General features: G+C 50.9%; 1 protein-coding gene across 2 annotated transcripts in view; it reads left to right on the top strand.

Annotated features, from left to right (window-relative positions):
- The window catches only part of RALGAPA2 (Ral GTPase activating protein catalytic subunit alpha 2), a 270,985-nt gene extending 261,655 nt beyond the window's left edge, over window positions 1–9,330 (top strand). The window contains exons 40-41 of one of the 2 annotated variants that reach the window (XM_052650406.1): window positions 5,265–5,304; window positions 8,473–9,330. In XM_052650406.1, the coding sequence (XP_052506366.1) occupies window positions 5,265–5,269 (5 nt within the window). In that variant the 3' untranslated portion in view covers window positions 5,270–5,304; window positions 8,473–9,330. Of the gene's footprint in view, window positions 1–5,264; window positions 5,305–5,417; window positions 5,685–8,472 lie in introns of those variants that run through there. The other variant, XM_052650407.1, reaches the window with a different exon arrangement.
- Window positions 9,331–17,870: the final 8,540 nt, after the last annotated feature.

The raw sequence follows: 17,870 nt of genomic DNA, 5'->3' as shown, positions 1-17,870 counted from the left end.
TCAGAGGCATGGGTGAGAGAGCGAGATGCAGAGAGGAAGACCCCACCCCTCAGAGCTGCCAGCACGGGGACCCTCCTGCCCCGGGCAAGCGTGGAGGCTGGTCCCATGTTCCTCAGAAAAGGCAGGACCTGAGACTGTTCGAAATATCGACATGATGTTTAATCGGTTCCTTTGGAAGAACTCAAAGCTGCCGCTCTTTCTATGAAATGCTGCCTTAGGTTTGCCCTGGGTTCTCAGTCCTGCAGGGTTTTAAGTGTGAGTGGCATCCTGCCCCTGCCTCCGTGTTAATTATGGCCCAGGGACACACAGCAGTTGCCAAGAGTTGGCCTGAAAATACCAAGAATGTTTCTCCCAGATAGTTTTTGGAAGGGACTCTTGAAGCTTATTCAAAATAACCTTGAGACGTTGTTTTGGGAGAATCCAGAGCTCCTGACTCTTCAGGTTCACATGCCTTGTGAGCCGTGAGTGGAGCCTCATGTCCAGAAGGTTCTAGAAGGTGGAACACAGACAATTGCAGCCGCCAGGGTAGGCTCCTGGAAGCCTTGATGGTTTTGCCTGAATTTCTGTTAAGCAGCAACCAAAGCAGAGGCCAAACGGGACCTCTCTCAGTAGCACTGAAGTCTGCGGATGGTGAAAAGAATGAATATTTTATACTCTCCTTTTCCAGAAGCATATATGAATGATAACCAGGAAATAAACTTTTAAAAAGCTCAGCCACTCAATGGTGCCCAACTCTTTACATCCCTATGGACTGTAGCCCACCAGGCTCCTCTGTCCATGGAATTTTCTAGGCAAGAATACTAGAGTAGGTTGCCATTTCCTATATTTGCAAAGCTGTGCAACCATCCCCACAATCTAATTTTAGAGACTTCTTAAAAATCCCTCCTGAAAAACAAAAACCTAAATTCCACTAGCAGTCCATCCTCATCCTACCTCCCAACCCTAAGCAACCACCAGTCTCTTCCTGTCTCTCTGGACCTGCCTGTTCTGAACGTCTCGTATAAATGGAGTCAGATGATATGTGATCTTTGCTGACTGGCTTCTTGCACTTAGCACCTCCTCAAGGGTCATCTGTGTTGTAACCTGTATCCATATTTCACTTGTTTGTATTGCCAAATAACATTCCATTGTAAGGGCAGACCACACTTTGTTTCCATTCATCAGGTGGTGGGCATTTGGGACTGTTTCCGTCTTTCAGCTATTATGAGTATGGCTGCTGTAAACATTTCTGTACTGATTTTCTATTTGGAGATGTGAATCATTCAGACTGGTAAAATGAACACTCTCTCCATGGCTGGGATGTAACTGAGATCACTGTGTTCACGTCCTATGAGACGGTAAGCGGGTCTGGAAGCATCTTTCTCCACCACGGCCTAACAAGACATTAATGTTCAATGCTCAATTTAGCTAAATTCAGCCATAGATGCGTAAGAATACATTATAGTCATGCAAGGGAAAGAGAAAAATGCCGGACAAGTCTTTTCGAAAATGTTCCACCTGCTGGCCGAGTCCCTGCACAGGTGGACGGACTCACCGGGCATGCCCTTTCTCTGCCCGCCCGTCTTTCAGTGCAGCTGGCCTAGTTTCGTGCTTCGGAACCGAAGCTGATGGGCTAGACCAACGACTGAAAAGCGGAAGCCCAGTCCAGAGCCAGAGCCAGGGCTGGGGCCAGGACCCAGCCCCTGCGGCCGGATGGGAAATTCTGGACGCCTTCCTTGGGCCATTTGGAGATGGTAATTAGGCTGGCTAGTGCCCACTGGTCTGGGGTTGCCAGTGTTGAGAGTGTAGGCTCACCCCATCCACTGCTGCACCTGTTCGCATCCTCAGAGCCATTCCAAGGGGTCTGAATAGCCCAAACAGCCCTCTGATCTCCCGCTCAGCCCGCCTTCCTGCCTCAAGGATATTTAGCTCTCACCCGAAGCCAGAACGCCAGCCCACTGCTTTCTGTCCCTCAGCATGCCAGCTCCCAGAACCATTCCCTTCCCTAATTATCCTGAACCAGCTAATCGTCTCCCACACTGACTGCCCAGTAACTAGGACCCAGGGAGAGCAGCCACTTTTCTTGTCCGACCCTGCTCAGCGCATGTCCCAGGGGGCAGTCCTGGACAGCAGCCTTGCCTCAGAGATAAGACGCTTGGTGCAAATCTTTGCTCTTCTGCTCTGCCAGTGAGCGCAGCCAGAGAAAACAGGCCATGAAAAGGCCCACCGGCTCTTGAAAAGCCCCCACGAGGCGCCAACCAAGTTGGTGATCTCCTCATCCCTGGAAGTCCTGGTGGATATTATCCAGGTGTCAGAGGAGTCATAGGAGACCTGAGAAGTAGGATGTCCTTCTCTAAAAGCCACCTTGGGGGTGTCTGAGCCACTGAGTGGCCGCACGTGGCCCATTGGTGTCCCGAGTTACCCCTGTGCCCCTTGGGTCATGCCATAGCCTCCAGTTCTCCCCAGGGGGTCTCGCTCAGCTGCTCTCAGACGTGAGTGGGGCCAACTCCCCACTGACAACACCATTCACCTGTAAGGAGACTCCAGACTTAACATGCATATTAACCATACAATCAGTGATTCTCGACCTTTTATCCTTCTTGCCCCGCGTTTTTATTTCCTAATTTGTCCTTTCCCCCAAAACACCACAGATACATGGTCTACCTGTATATTTTCCATGCTGACATCTGGGCTTTGTACAAATAGAGATTAAGACATCTTTGTCCCCCAACAGCACGCCATTAACTCCTCCCCCAAAAACCTCCGAAGGCAGGGGTTTCATCTGTCACCCAGAGCCTAGAACATGTCCTGGGCCACACCAGGTGCCCAGCCAATGAGATAATGACATGGTTAGGCTTCATGTCTCCCGTGTCCCTGGGCATCACACAGCTTCGAGCACCGTGGTCTCCTGGTGCTTCCAATACTGCCCAGGTTAGTCGGTATCTCATGCTGACCCACCCTGGGGAGGCGTCAGGAAGCTGACAGCCTGCTGCTCTGCTCCATGCAGGGGGTCCCCGCCCTCCAGGAGCACTGTCTGTGTGTCAGGGCGAGTGACACTTGAGCCCCATGGAATAATTATGGCAGCCCCCAACTGCCGCTGTCTCTGCATCTCCTTAACTCGCCAGTGGATTGGCAGTCTCTGAGACTTTCTGTCCAGTCCAGCACAGCACACCCGGCTGCATGTGAGGACGCACCGGGAGAAGGGCCGTCCGTCCTCATCAGCAATTACAAACAAGCCCTCCATTGTCAGCCGCACCATCTGTTTGCTCAGTCCCACCAATCGGGTGCCTGTACACCCAGCATTGCCAGCGCCTAGGGGCTGCAGGGGAGGGGGCCATGGAGCCCCTTCATGGGGAGACCCTTTGCTCACAGTGGAGAGGATCGACAGCACGGAAGCTGAGCCCCTCGGCTAGAGGAAGACTCACGGAGATGTTCCGCAACCGCCACCTTCCGGGAGCTCACAGTGCATTGCAAGGAAAAGGGGCAGTCTAGATCGTTGCAGTGTTTAGAGGTCCCACACAGAAAGCAGAACAGTCCAGCACCAAGAGTCAACACTGCCCGAGAACTCCCTGTGCCGCTAGAGCTCACTTTCCCTGTAAAGACAGCCGTTCAGTGTCTGGAAATCAAGGAAGACAGACAAGTCTAGCGCTTCGTCACGATTGTTCTCTATCCTGAAGTTCCCAACCCCGCGCAACTTTAGCGGGTATAGGGGAGTGAAGTTTCATTGAGAGACTGGAAAATAAGGCTTCAGAGAAACCCACATTCCTTCCAAAAAGCCCCACCTGAGATCTGTCTCAGGTCCCTCCTCCAGCGGCATCCGTCTTAGAACTTGGCTGTGGTCACTGCCCCAGCCTTGCAGGCGAGGCCAGCAGACTATCCAGGTTCCACCACAGTGGTCAGGCAGACAGCAGTCCATGTCACTGATAGAAAAGTCCTTTGTCCAGATTTGATGGTGGGCTGCTTGTTTTTCAGTTGCTCAGTCGTGTCCAAGTCTTTGCAACCCCATGGACTGCAGCATGCCAGGCTTCCCTGTCCTTCACCATCTCCCAGAGTTTGCTCAAATTCATGTCCATTGAGTCAGTGATATCATCCAACCATCTCATCCTCTGTCACCCCCTTCTCCTGTCCTCAATCTTTCCCAGCATCAGGGTCTTTTCCAATGAGTCAGCTCTTCGCATCAGGTGGCCAAAGTATTGGAGCTTCATCTTCAGCATCAGTCCTTCCAGTGAATCTTCAGGGTTGATTTTTTAGGATTGACTGGTTTGAGCTCCTTGCCGTCCAGGGGACTCTCAAGAGTCTCCTGCAGCACCACAATTTGAAAGCATCAATTCTTCGGCACTTGGCCTTCTTTATGGTCCAACTCTCACATCTGCACATGACTACTGGAAAAACCATAGCTCAGACTAGACAGACCTTCATTGGCAAAGTGATGGTGGTCTCGTGACACTGAACTAGGAGTGTTGTGGGGGTCAGAGTAGGAGCTGTCGCCTGACTCAGAAAGAGGTCATTGCATTTGCTAAGGCAAACCACGTGGGAAATAGGATGGCCGTGGAGGAGAGAGTGTTTGGGAAAAACCGTCCACGCGGGGGAGGTCAGAGCCTCTCTGGGGTCCGACAGGGCTACTGGGGTCCTGCTGCTCTGTGAGTGGGAGTCCAGTTTTGCCTCTGAAGGGTCCCCTTTGAAGCTGCCCTCTGCACAGTACACCTCACTCTTCCTCCCTGGCGAATGTGACATGGAAGGTGACACCTGTACCGCATTAACACACTGTGTGCTCCTCAAAACCCTGTAAAATGAAACTTAGAGACATGTGAACTTATACAGTTAGTGGGCATCAGTTATTTTTTCAGGGCCTCCAGAGAATTCCAAATGCTTGTCTTGAAAACTCTTAGCTTTAACTATACCTAAGACAAAACAGGAGGGACCCTCGTGTGGCAGGAACGGGACATCGAGACCCCCCAAGGCCCCGTTAAGGCCAGCGGTCAAAGGCCTTCCTGCATGCGCTGGGTCAGAGCTGCCAGTGTCTACAGGGCTCCCACAGAAACTGTCACACATCCTGGGAAAGCTAATGTCGCCTTCGTTTCACACCTGTACCGGTGACGGCAGCCAGAATTTTGTCCTGCCAAGTGGAATTTCAGGTGAATTTTCAGTTGGTAATGATCTCGGAAGCTGCAGGAACACTCAGACAGCCCAGGAACAGATGTATTTTTAGCACCGTGTTCATTATCGAGTTGGGCTGTGCGTGTACAGGGCCTGTATTCACTCCATTTTATGTTCTTTCCCTTCAGATTAAAATACGTGAAGATATCGCTGCAGTGTTTGAACAAGGTAAGTTCAAAGAACAAGTGTTTGAACTGACATGTCAGTGGAGTTGCCCAGCGCCCTGCTCTTGGGGGAGTGGGGGAGAGTTCACTCACTCACTCACCTCCCTCCGGGGCTAGGGGTTCCTGCCGCCTCCCCCTCAGCCCTGAGAGGCTCTGTCCTGCGTGTCTGCACTGCCCGCCTGCCCAGGAAACCCACCCCAGCCTTTCTCCGGCCTCCCATGCTCCGGGTGGAATCCGACACCAACACCTGCCATCCCAGAAAATGTCTTTGTCGCCCGCCCTTTTGTGTGCAGGGGGCCTCAGGGAGCCAGTAGGCCCGGGGCCGCCCCTTTTTTTTTGTTGCCAAGCCTGGAGGAACGGGGGTCTTGAGATGAGCCGATAAGATGCAGCACGTGCGGGCTGGCCTTTGACCGCTGGCCTTAATGGGGCCTTGGGGGCCTGGGCTGGGGAGGGCAGGTCGTCCTGGGGCTGCTGAATGGAACAGCTGGGAGAGGAAGAGCAGACAAAAGCTGCGGAGCGCAGAGGGCAGGGAACCCTGGCATCACTGTGGTTTAGGACCCAGAGGGCAGGCTGGCCGCGGCAGGTGTGACCTCCACGGGCCTCCTCTTTCGGCCTGGGTCTGGGGTCTGGGCCCTGCCCAGTACCCTGATGGACAGCGGACACGTCGCAGCAGAGCCTCTCGGGATGGCCCAGGCTGTACCTCCTCGTGGAGTCATGGGTCAGAGACCCGATGCTGAGGGTGACCAGGAACCTGAGGGTGATGATGATATGGATAGGTGGGTCAGGGAGCGAGCTGTCATTTATCAACCACATCCCCCAATGGAACCTGGGCACAGACACCCTCCCTTCTGGGTCGATGTGAACAGGGAGGTGAGGGTCTGGATTTTTGAGTTTATCCCAAGCACTGCCCTCCTCCCCCTGGCAGGCCCACTGCACAGGGAGCTGACCCTCCAGCCCAGCTGCTTTTTCTTGGCCCCCCAGCCACGGAACTGTCCCAACCTGGGCTCACTGGTGCCAGCCCCCAAGGTGCCACGAGCCACAAAGCCCATGTCAGCCAGGCAGAACAATATACACTCCTCCCTAGTCGTGGGGATTCACACAAAAGCCTTTTTTTCTCCTGGGACCCCGTATCTCCTAAGGTGGCCAAGTGAGGCTCCGGGGTCCTCTGAACACTGTCTTCTAGCACGAGGAAAGGCCAGGCGGAGGCAGCGGCTGTCAGCAGCCAGGAAAGGGATCACCCCCCTTTGTGGCCAGCCTGCTCCGTCTGTGGTGGCCACCTTCTCATCAGTCATGGGGTGCATTGGGCATGGTGGGAGCCAGCGCAGGCCAGGGACATGCCAAGGGCAAGGTGGGGACCGGAGGGATGCAGGGGACGTGTGGTGCGGTCTCCTGGTCCGGCATGACCTTCCTGGGGCACCAGTGGTGGGGTCACTGCCCTGAGATGCCCGAAGGCCACTTTGCAGTGAGAGCTTCATGCTGGTCCAAGTTGGCATTGCCCTGCCCACCTGCCATGCTGCAGTGCAGGACTGCGAGGGCCAGCCCCCCGGGCCTTCCTGGCTGGGGTGGGGGAGTAAATATTTCCCTTCTGATCCAGCAATACTCATACCTGATATCACATCTTTGAACATCACTTTATCTCTTGCATTTACTTGCCTTTTTTCCCCCTTGCTTCCCTCTCCCAGTAGATCTGAATTCAGAGCGGGTGGGGTTGGTTCCTAGTTGGTGGTGGTTTAGTCACTAAGTTGTGTCCAACTCCCGTGACCCCATGGACTATAACCTGCTAGGCTTCTCTGTCCATGAGGATTCTCCAGGCAAGAATACTGGAATGGGTTGCCATTTTCTTCTTCAGGGGGATCTTCCCAACCCAGGGATCGAACCTGGGTCTCCTGCATTGCAGGCAGATTCTTTACCAGCTGGGCTATGAGGGAAGCCCTGGTTCCTAGTTAATGATGTGAAATTTTATACAATTTGAAGTGAAGGTGTTCAAGCTGGAATCGTATCTGGGATTGAGTCAGGGGTGTTCTCCCTGCTGCCCTCCCTGATGGACCACACGCCGACGTCCTCCAGGGGCCTGGGGTGATGTCTGTAACCAGCGCCATCTCCACTTTGGATGACAGCATAGCTATGCTGCTTTTACCAAAAATCAGCCGGTTTCCAAAGACAAAAACAGCAGAAGAGAGACTCAGAACTCCTCTCTCTGCCTGACCTTCCTGGGACTGGAAAGAGGCGACAGAAGAGGCCAGGCTTGGGACATCTTTAGGAGGCAATTTAGGGAACAAGCCTGGGGTAGGCAGTCTCCTCGGGACGCGTGTTCACAGGTATTGATTCCAGAGGCTCTCCCTAGAAACAAGAAGGTCAGGTCCGAAAATGAAAGGAGATGCTGTCTGTGAGTAAGGCCACTTATGTAAATTAATTTCAAAGGCCAGTAATGAGAGAAATGTCAGGCCAAAGCCCGGAAGTGAAGCATGTCGGGAGGCTAGAGAGCCTGCTTTTGAGGAAGCTGGGGCAAAGCCCAGCAGGGTTTAAAAATAGGTTATTAGGAGGGTGATGAAATGGTCCTCCCTCGAAGCAGGGCCCGGGGGGACCCACCTCAGCAACAACGGCCGTGTGTTGCAGCAGCGGGCGCCTGGGTTCCTGGAGCAGCCCTGGGGATGGGGCGTGCACAGGCTTCAGCTTCGTTCCTTTTTCTCTCTGGGACCCAACAGCTGTAGGCACTTCTGGACTTGTTCAATTAGTCCTGACCTCCCGTCTCAGACCCCTTGGGGAATAATCGAGCTGTAAGCCTGGTGTAAAGTATCAACATGTAAATCCATGTAAATAATAACACGACGGAGCCACAAGCTGCCCCTGACTTTTTTTCTTGTTCTTTCACTGATTCTGAGGCAGTTTGCTCCGTCGCCCTTGCCCCACACCCACAGTGTTAATGGTGCCTTTTCTCTTCCTTCTTTACTTGAGGATTGGATGTAAGGCCCAATAAATTTCAAAAAGATTCACAGCTCCTTTTGCGCTGCAGGAAGGTCTAGAGCAAAGGCTGGGAGGTCTGTGGGTTCATCCAGCAAACGTCCCTGCACACGTGTGGCACCAGTCTGGGGTCCAGCCCGCTTCCTGGGGATGTGCCACACCCTCCCCCTCCACCCTGTGCCCACAAGGGCCTCCCTCTGCTTCTTTCCAGGGCCCTGGCTACCAGGCTGAACTCCCCTCTATGGTGCCTCTCGGGGAGGAGGAAACGGAGGAGACTCCCCCACTTCCCCACCCAAACCCCCAAACCAGTGTCCTCGGCGAGTCTCCCTGCACGGGCTTCTGAACTTCAGGAGGAATCCCACCAAAATGCTGTGGATCAGACTCTCAAACTGGGCAGTAGCATCTCAGGAACCTTGGGCTGTGAAAGAAGAAAAGTCGCCGACAACCAGAGACACACCGGCTGGTGGGGCTGCCCCAGCAGAGGGAACAGGAGGAGGCTCCGGGCTCCCCGGGAAGGGGAGAGGGCGCAGCTGGCTCTGTCCCTCAGGGTCTCCTTTGCTTTGTAAACTGTCCGATGTTACCCTGTCCCGCTCTTGGAGGAGGGCTTCCTGCATTGGTTTTGCTTCTCCTTCTGTTAGGATTCACGGCTAGCCCCAAATTTCATCATCATGGAAATTGGCTTTCCCCAGGGCCTCAAGCCCGGCAGAAGTTGTGCTTCCGTTGCTGTGTTTTCCACCTGGTCCCCAATGCCTGCTAACCAGGGAGAGCATTCCTGACCCTGACCCTGACCCTGTCCCTGCTAGAGGCCCTCTATGTGGTGATGGTGAAGCTCCTGTCTCGGGGCGCTCGAGTGATTCTAGAAACACAGAGTCCTGTCCCTGCGAAAGCTCCCTTCCTGTCCTCACCCTGTGGTAGGGCCCCCTGCCTCCCACCCTGCTGGGAGGGGCCTCCCACACTTTTCTCGACACACAGAGCTTTAGGGGGACTGAACTTTAGCGAAGGGTATGATCCCTACTTTGTACCCGTTTGGCTGCCCAAGAGGGGCCTGTTGTGTCTTTTTTTTTTTTTTTTCAGAAAGGGAAGAAGGACAGACTCACTTTCCATTTGTGCTTGCCAGGTGCCCTTGCTGGGGTTGGGGTGTTGGGGGCTGGCCCTCTGCTGGTCACCGAGGCCCTCGGACCATCTCCAGAGTGAGCCCTGAGCCTGGAACAGGGGAGCCACCAGCTAAGAGCCCAGAAAGTTCTCCATGCAGGTGCTTCCCGCCCAGCCTGCTGTCGCCTCTCCACTCCTGCACCCACCCGCGGGTGCCCCCAGCCTACCCCTTGCCCACCTTCCAGCTGGGCCCTCCGAGCCCCTTGCCCAGCAGAGCCACCATCTTCCCTGACCATCCACCGCCCAGTAGGCTGGTGCCTAACAATGGCAGGGGGAGCAGGCAGACCCTGGAGACGGTGAGACAGGATTCAGAAGGGCTTTCCTGTCAGAAGGAGGGGGACTTCTGATTCTCCAGGGAGCTTGTCTCTCTGCTCTACAGAGAATGGCAGGTAGGACTTGAGGCCAGGCCCACAGGCAGGGGCGGTTCGAGCACTACTGGGACCAGAAAGCACCCAGTTCGTTCCAACAGAAGCAGCTCTCCCGGCTGGTCTGTCAACGGTTTGTCCACTGATTGCGGGCTTGGTGGCAACGTCAAGGGTGGACGATACGTCAAGGGTGGACGAAAGTGACCATCTTCTCTGTTGTGTCAGCAAATGGCACAACTCTTGTCCTCCCGGGCACTCCCCGCACCGCCCCCCGTCCCCAGCTTTGAGTGACTTCGGGTTTCTGCTCGGCGTGGATTGGCCCACGTGGCCCCAGAGTCAGGTTCTGCTCCATGTGGTTCCTTGATCCTACAGGAGAGACATCACATGCTCCTGAGTCCCACGTAAGCTCTAGCTTCTGGGAGAACATGTCACCTTCAGGCCCTAGACAACCCCTGTATCAGAATTCTTAGACTTGGTTTCAGGACTCATACTGAAGCCCCCCACATACACACAGACTCCCGCCCCATAATTCCAGCCCTCCTGACCCGGAGTGGGAAAGGTGGTTGTAGGTAGCAAATACATAGACTTTCCTATAATCCCAAAAGCTTCTGACCACCCTACGACCCCAGAGGACAGGTAGCAGTGTGACAGCTCTTCTCAGTAACAGCTTTGGTTTAGAAACACAGGGACTCTAGTGACAAGGTTTTTTGCTTGCAATCATGTGCACTTGAATCGCTTTTGTTATTTGGGGTGGAAAATTGAAATGATCAAGTTTTTTTTGTCTTTTTTTTCACTTAGAAAAGCAAATATTGAACTTCTGTAATAAATGCCTTTCAGCAAAATTTCCAAGGGTCACTTATCCGGTGGGCACCCACCTGAGTCACCGTGCTGACTCATGACATTAGTAAGCCAGCCATCTGTAAACACACGTGGCCCTTGCTGGCCCCAAATGGAGAAGACTCTAGGGCTTCCAGGCAGGCCCAGGTCTTCCGCCCACCTCTCTGCACATTGATTTCCACCTGAAGCAAAGATGGTCATCTCTAGTCTCACTAAGTAGGTGTTTGTACTTAAAAAAAAATAGTAATTCCACAAAATGATGACATTTTAAGTAGTAAAACCTTAATTAGACAGCAGTGAAGAAGAAGGGACTGTCACGGTGTCTTCCTCCTGCAGTTAAGGAAAGGTCTTCCCAGCTGCCTCAGGGAAGGAAGGGGGCTTCAGCCTTGACTCTGAGAGAGGCTGGCTGGTGGGACCCTCATCCTTACCATGAGCTCCTTCGGATCCTAAGACAATGCAGGTCACATGTTCCTGACCTTCCTTGGGAGTGACCACCCACACTTCATCTACTGTCGTATCTGCAGGCGGGAGGGGTGCTTTTACGATGACTGTGACGTCTTAGATGTAACTGTGTTACCCTCATAGCAACTGAAGGGGAATGTCCACACCCAATGGGAAATTCCACAGGAAACAACTATGTCTTCATTGCACTCAGTACCTACGTATGACATACACGTTAAGTGAATGTTTTGCTGCGTTTTCCAGGTCTACAATATTTAGTCCATGTAAATGATAGAATTTGATAAATATGGTAAATTAAGTTATAAGGTGTCATTTGATTTCTCTTTTGCTGTCTCACATTATTTAATGTTCCTGATGCTCCATACCTGGTTCGTGCCTACGTCGGTGTAGACCGTTTCTGTAAGCCACTTGGCCGGAACAGTGCCCCTCGGCGAGGGGCGCCCCACCCCCAAGGAGCACACGGCTCACCAATGGCCATTACCTGACTCCCCAGTTTGCCCTCCCTCTTTAATTCTGATTTACTGTGACGACTCAATAAAGTAGAAACACAGCACTCAGGTGCCATATGTTCCGCGTGTTTTCATTATAGTTGGAAGGAGAATAAAGTTTATCCTGGCATCTAACAAAAGATGGTTGACATTTTTATCAGATGAAGTTGTTCAAAAGCATTTTTTTTAACCAAAGCCTTAATAAGTATCCAAAATAGTAGCCAGGATGGGTACAGGGAGGTTTGCTGATGTGTAAAAAAACGACCTCTTGGTTCATAGCCTGGAAGTCAAGATTAAGCATCATCACTCTCCTATATCTCAATGCCCCCCTGCTCCTCTCTTCTGCATCAAGGCCCACAGTGAGCCCTGGCTTTGGACCCCATCTCCCCAGAGCAGCCCTCTGTACCAGTCACTCTTCTGGAGCCCCTGACCCTGATGAGCAAGGGTCCAGGTTGGAGGCTTTGTCTTGTGAAGAAGTGATAGACAGGGTGTAATAATACCCCCTGTGGTGCACCTGAAGCCCACTTGTGGCCTCACCTCAGGACTCCAGCCATCAACCATCACATCCAGACAACCTGGCCAGGTGGCCCCTACCAGCATCCTGGGCTACTTCCATACCCTGGACAGCAGGGAACTTCCAGGACATTAGACAATCAAGCTTTGCAGAAAGCATCCATTCGTCCATCTGCAAATATTTGCCGAGTCCCTGTTACTTCCAAGACATTTATTGACCTCCATGGGGAGCTGCCGTCCTGGGAGCCAAGTAGAGCCTGAATCCTTTTGGCTTTTTTTTTTTTTTTTTTTTTTAGCTTTTGACTGTTAGCAGGAGCTCACTTTGAAGGTATGTTTCACCTTTAATGCTTGGTTCCTCATAAAAGGGAGCTGGGTGATTTTATTTGTTAGGGAGCCTTCATAAGATTCTGAGTCCTACCAACCCCCTACCACCTAGATTCTTACCAATAGATGTGGTGGGACCCCATCATCTGTTTTTGCAACCACCACCACCCCCAACCCCCGCACAAGAATTCTGCTCCTTATAGAACAAAGGAGAAATTAGGAATTCTCAGTGGTTAGGACTTCGCACTTTCACTGCCAAGGGGTGTGGATTTGATCCATGGTTGGAGAACTAAGATCCCACAAGCCATGCACCACAGCCAAAAAAAAAAAAAAAAAAAATTAGGAATTCTTAGTAGCCTCCCTTCTGGACCATGTCAGACATGGAAAACACTGACTAGATTCATTCAAGCAAACATATTGCTATCACAATATCAGATGACATTATGTGATCAAAATTCTCTTTAAACATTTTTAAATTTGTATTTATTCTTAGCTATGCTGTGGAGGCTGCAGGATCTTAGTTACTTGACCAGGGATCAAACAAGCACGTCCTGCAGTGGAAGCACAGACTCTTAGCCACTGGACCACTAGGGAAGTCCCCCAAATTCTGCCTAAAACACTGACTTAGGAAATGAAGAATAAATGAATAAATTCTTTCGGGGACAAGAATACGGTTCCCTGTGTGTGTCGGTATAATTTCAGTCTTCCACTTACATATCCCACCTCACCCTCCAGCAAGATGCTTGTCAGGTTAGACAGAGCATCTTTTCTATAAATAGGTCATGCTCACCAGCTTCCAGATCAACACGGGGTCCTGGGGGCCTGAAAATTGGAGTGTGGCTCTCAGGCGGGCGTGAAGTGGGCAGGGGCTTGCTATTAAAGCTTCTGAAAGGATCTTTCTGACTTCAGAAAATAGTCTGGCGAAGAAAAGCTTTTTTTCCATAAATACTCGGGGACTGCATTCTGCTGTTACAATGGCAGAGGTTAGCACTTCTGATCAATATTCTTCAGAAAAGGCCGCCAGGCTAAGTGCAGGCAAAGGGCTGGATGCCTCCCTCCTTCCAAGAGGGCACAGTGTACCCACAACAAAGCTCTTCCCCACCCCACCCCGCCCCCCACACTTGGAACCAGTGAGGATGGCATGTGAATGATATCGCCTCCCTCTCCCTTTAAAAAGTATCACCTTGTCTTATCCTCCATGTCGATGGCTGATTATGGGACACTGAAAACAGCTACCAGCATCACCTTCCTGCAGGGAAATCTCAGCATCCTCATTTTCGGTATGGGGATAAGGAAGGCCTGGCACTGTCCACTTGAAGGGGACGGCAGGTGCCAGGAAGAAAATGCAAAACAGTGGCCTCTTAGGACTTCCCTGGGGGTCCAGTGGTGAAGACTCCACATTTCCACTGCAGGGGGCATGAGTTCGACCCCTGATCGGGGAACTAAGATTCCACATGTTGAGTGGTAAGGCCAAAAAAAACCAAAACAAAACAGTGGCCTCTCTTAAGGAAGATTGATTACTGATCAGCATTGAGATTTTAATGAAATAGCCAAAGTATAGATTTGTACTTTACACAGTGTGTTCTGTACTTTTTCCCTTCTAAAACTAATTATCTGCCCCTCCACGTCACACCCCTGATCAATAAACAGATTCTCTGCAGATTAATGCAAACTCATACAAAGACACGAGCTTTCCTTTTTTATAGAAATAGCATCCAACAACACACATCATTCAGAAACTTCCTCTCTAAGTTTCGAAACATGTCATGGGCACCCCTCCCGTAATTAATCCTTCTAATGGGTGCATATTATTCCTTCATGTAGCCACACTTTATTTATTCAACCATCTGAACACGCAGGTGGTCTCCAATGTTTGTTATAACAAATGCACCAGTGGTCAACACCATCTCATCTTACAGATTGACATATAGCTTCTGCTTTTATATCTGTAAGATAAATTCCCAAATGTGAAGTTAACAAGGCAGAGTATAGATGTAATTTCTTCGTGAATTTTATAAAAGTGTGTTACCTTTAGCTTCCTATCCATTTTTAGTGGAGCTCAATCTTTCCTCATGTTTCTTTACTAACTATAGACCTGTATTTGTGAACTGTGTGTTTATCTCCTCTGTTAACGGTCTTCATATTTCTCTTCTCAATTTTCATGTAATTAAGTTTACAGTGAAACACACCTTTTCATAACTCTTAAGGTTCACTATTTTTTCAAGTAAAAAATGTAAAGTATGCCAAAAATTAAAGAAAGTAGATGTAATTTTAGCCCTAATAGACTATTAGAAATCTATAACATCAGCTTTGGGGGGGGGGGGGGTCTATTAAAAAAAAACAAAACTAAGACCAATGTCTTTCTATATTACCCACCTGCTTAAGAAAAGGAAGCCTTGGTGTTTTTTTCTTTGTCTTTTTTTTTAAAAACTGAACTATAGGTGCTATGCCCAATCCAGTATTCTTGCCTGGAGAATCCCCATGAACAGAGAAGCCTGGTGGGCTACCAAGAGTCAGACAGGACTGAGCACCTAAGCATAGCACATAGCTACTATGTAGCATTGTATAAGTTACAGGTGTACAGTATAGTGATTTACAATTTTTAAAGAGTATATATTCCACAATGGTTATTGTAAAATATTGGCTATGTTCCCCATTTTGTAGAATACATCCTTGTAGCTTATTTATGTATTTATTGAGATATAATATATACCTGAAACTAACACGCCATTGTTAATCCATTATACCCCAATAAAAATTTTTAGAAAGGAAACATGGTTTCAAAGGCAGGCACCCAGGTAAAAGGCAGAATTTCAGCCCCAATAAACTGAGGCCTTTATTAACTGAAGAAAGTAAAGGCCTCCACTTGGCTTACGCAGCCAATATTTCCTTCCATGATGGTGCTCCAAGGAACTTCCTAACTTTGAAGGTGTTTCTGAAAATCCTAATATATGCATCAAAATACGCCATGAGCCACCTTTTATTGCAGGTGGAGAGGGAGTCAGACAGCACTGCCTTCAGTGTGCAGGCTCCCTGCTCGGCCTCCAGCCCTCGAGTCCCAACCTCTCTGAGTTGTTGGCCTCTCCTGTGAATTAGGGCAACAGTACTGACCGTGGTGGCTACCCTCGAAGATGGCCCCAGGGGCTCATCACTCTGGGGCTCACACCTGGTGTGATGCCTCCTGCACTGACTCAGAGAGGACCAGGGGGACCAAGAAAACACAGCACAAGTGATGGTGTGAGTCTCCAAGATAAGTCATAAAATACTGCCGCTTCCACCTTGGCCCCTTGGATGGCTTACTCTGGAGAAAGGCATAGTGGGGACACTACGGCAGTGCTGGGGAGATCGACAGCTGTGGGACGGGGCCATTCTGGAAATGAACTCTCCAGTCCGTCAATCCCTCACTTGACTACAGCCCCAGGTGACATCTAACGTTAACTTCATGAGTGATCCTAAGCCAGAACCACCCAGTCGGGCCACTTCTGAATTCCTCACCCACCAAAACAATGGAATATAATGAAGGACCATTGTTCTAAGCCACTAGGCTTTGGGTGGTTTGTTGTTCCACAGTTGTAGTCGCTGGGACATGGACCCAGTATTTGGAAGATGCTAAGGTACAGAAGGCATGTACACAGGACACATCCTGATGGTGTTTTAAATAGTTCAGTAGGTGAGATAATGATAAACCCTGTTCCTCTGGGCCCTGACCACATCACTCATGGGAAGAGCACTGGGTCAGGGAGCCAGACATCCCTCAGGTTCTGGTCTCTACATCTCAGGCAACGAGCCTTGTGATGTTGGGCAAGGCATTCAACATTCATAGGCATTTCCCTCATGTCCAGATAAATGAATCTGAATACCTTCCACACAAAGTTGATGTGGAGACCAAATAGAAAAAAATCACATTCAAGCATCTAGAAACCAGACGATGCTCCAAAAATGAAAGGTGTATATCTGCTCAGTTCAGTTGCTCAGTCATGTCCGACTCTTTGCAACCCCACGGACTGCAGCACACCAGGCCTCCCTGTCCATCAGCAACTCCTGGAGTCTACTCAAACTCATGTCCACTGAGTCGATGATCCCATCCAACCATCTCACCCTCTGTTGTCCCCTTCTCCTCCTGCCTTCAATCTTTCCTAGCATCAGGGTCTTTTCCAATGAGTCAGTTCTTCGCGTCAGGTGGCCGAAGGACTAGAGTTTCAGTTAACTGCTACTAGACAACAAATCCCCCAAAAACTTAGTGACTTAAAACAACCACCACTTTATTACTCTCTCATGGTTCTGGGGTGATGGGGTCCAGCTGGGGTCTCTCGTGCAAGTATTCCGAGTTGGTGGAGGGGCCAGAGTCAGGGGTTACCTCCTCCCTGTGCATCTGGGGTTGATCCTGGCTGTTGGCTGGGATCTCGTCTCAGGCCGTCAGCCGAACACCAATATGTGGCCTCTGTGTGCAGCTTGGGCTTCCCCACAGCATGGCATCTGCGAGTCCCAAGTGAGCCCTGGGGAGAAACTGCTGGCCTTTCCCCCTTCTTGTCTCAGAAGTCACGCAGAGTCACCCCCACTGCACTTGATTCCAGGAAGCAGTCACAGAGGTTTCAAGGGAGGGGCCCAGAGGCCACCTCTCAGTGGAAAGTGCATCAAAGAGTTTGAAGAAATAGCTTTAAAACCTATACCACTGGGTATGAAAAGCAAATAAAAGTTTAAACCACTATTCTCTCCCATCCATTGGATGGAGCTGATGATCAAAGGACTTCAAATAACAATGATCATGAGTGAGTTCTTCCCAGCACTTGACCTGAATAACTCAATCTCCACAGCAGTGTGGGTGGCACTTGGCTGCAGATGGCCGGATGCACCCTGGCCAGCTGAAGGAAATAAATTATTTTCTCGGGGCTCTTGGCTAACCCCCAGACGGTGCCAGGGGGCTGCACGATCAGACTTTGGGGTTAAAAGAGCCAGGAACAACACCCCTATCACCCTGCCAGCCAAGTCCCACTGCAGCTTACACCAGGGCACTGGGCCTTCCCCGAGGCCACCCCCAGGAGACAAGGATCAAGGCAGGGGCCTGCTGGCGGGAGTGGACTCTGAGTCTGTTTTGGGGTTGCAACTGTCCCCCACCCCCAGCCCCGCTGTCCCCAGCCTGGACATCACCCTTGCTTGAGTCTGAGCAGGGATGCCCAGCGGCCTGGGCTCTGAGATTTCTCCTTCTCACACTCTTGCCAGTTGCCATGGTTCTGGGCTGGCCTGTTAACTCGCCTGCAGGTGTGAAACAATAAGTGGTTTCCACAGCCAAGTGCTTTGAGAGCCAGAGTGGAGGCAGAGAACCGACAGAAGGTGGCGGAGACGTGCCGGCGCTGGGTGCTGTCTTTGATGCGGTGCTTCTTCAAGCTTCATCTTTCATAAGGAGCTCGTCCATTTCTCCCTCTTACCATCTGCACCTGGAGCACGTGAAAGCAAAGCGAAAATGGTTC

Source organism: Budorcas taxicolor, chromosome 13 (genome assembly GCF_023091745.1).
Source record: "Budorcas taxicolor isolate Tak-1 chromosome 13, Takin1.1, whole genome shotgun sequence".
NCBI classification, from domain to species: Eukaryota; Metazoa; Chordata; class Mammalia; order Artiodactyla; family Bovidae; genus Budorcas; species Budorcas taxicolor.
This window is presented reverse-complemented; position numbering and strand designations above follow the sequence as displayed.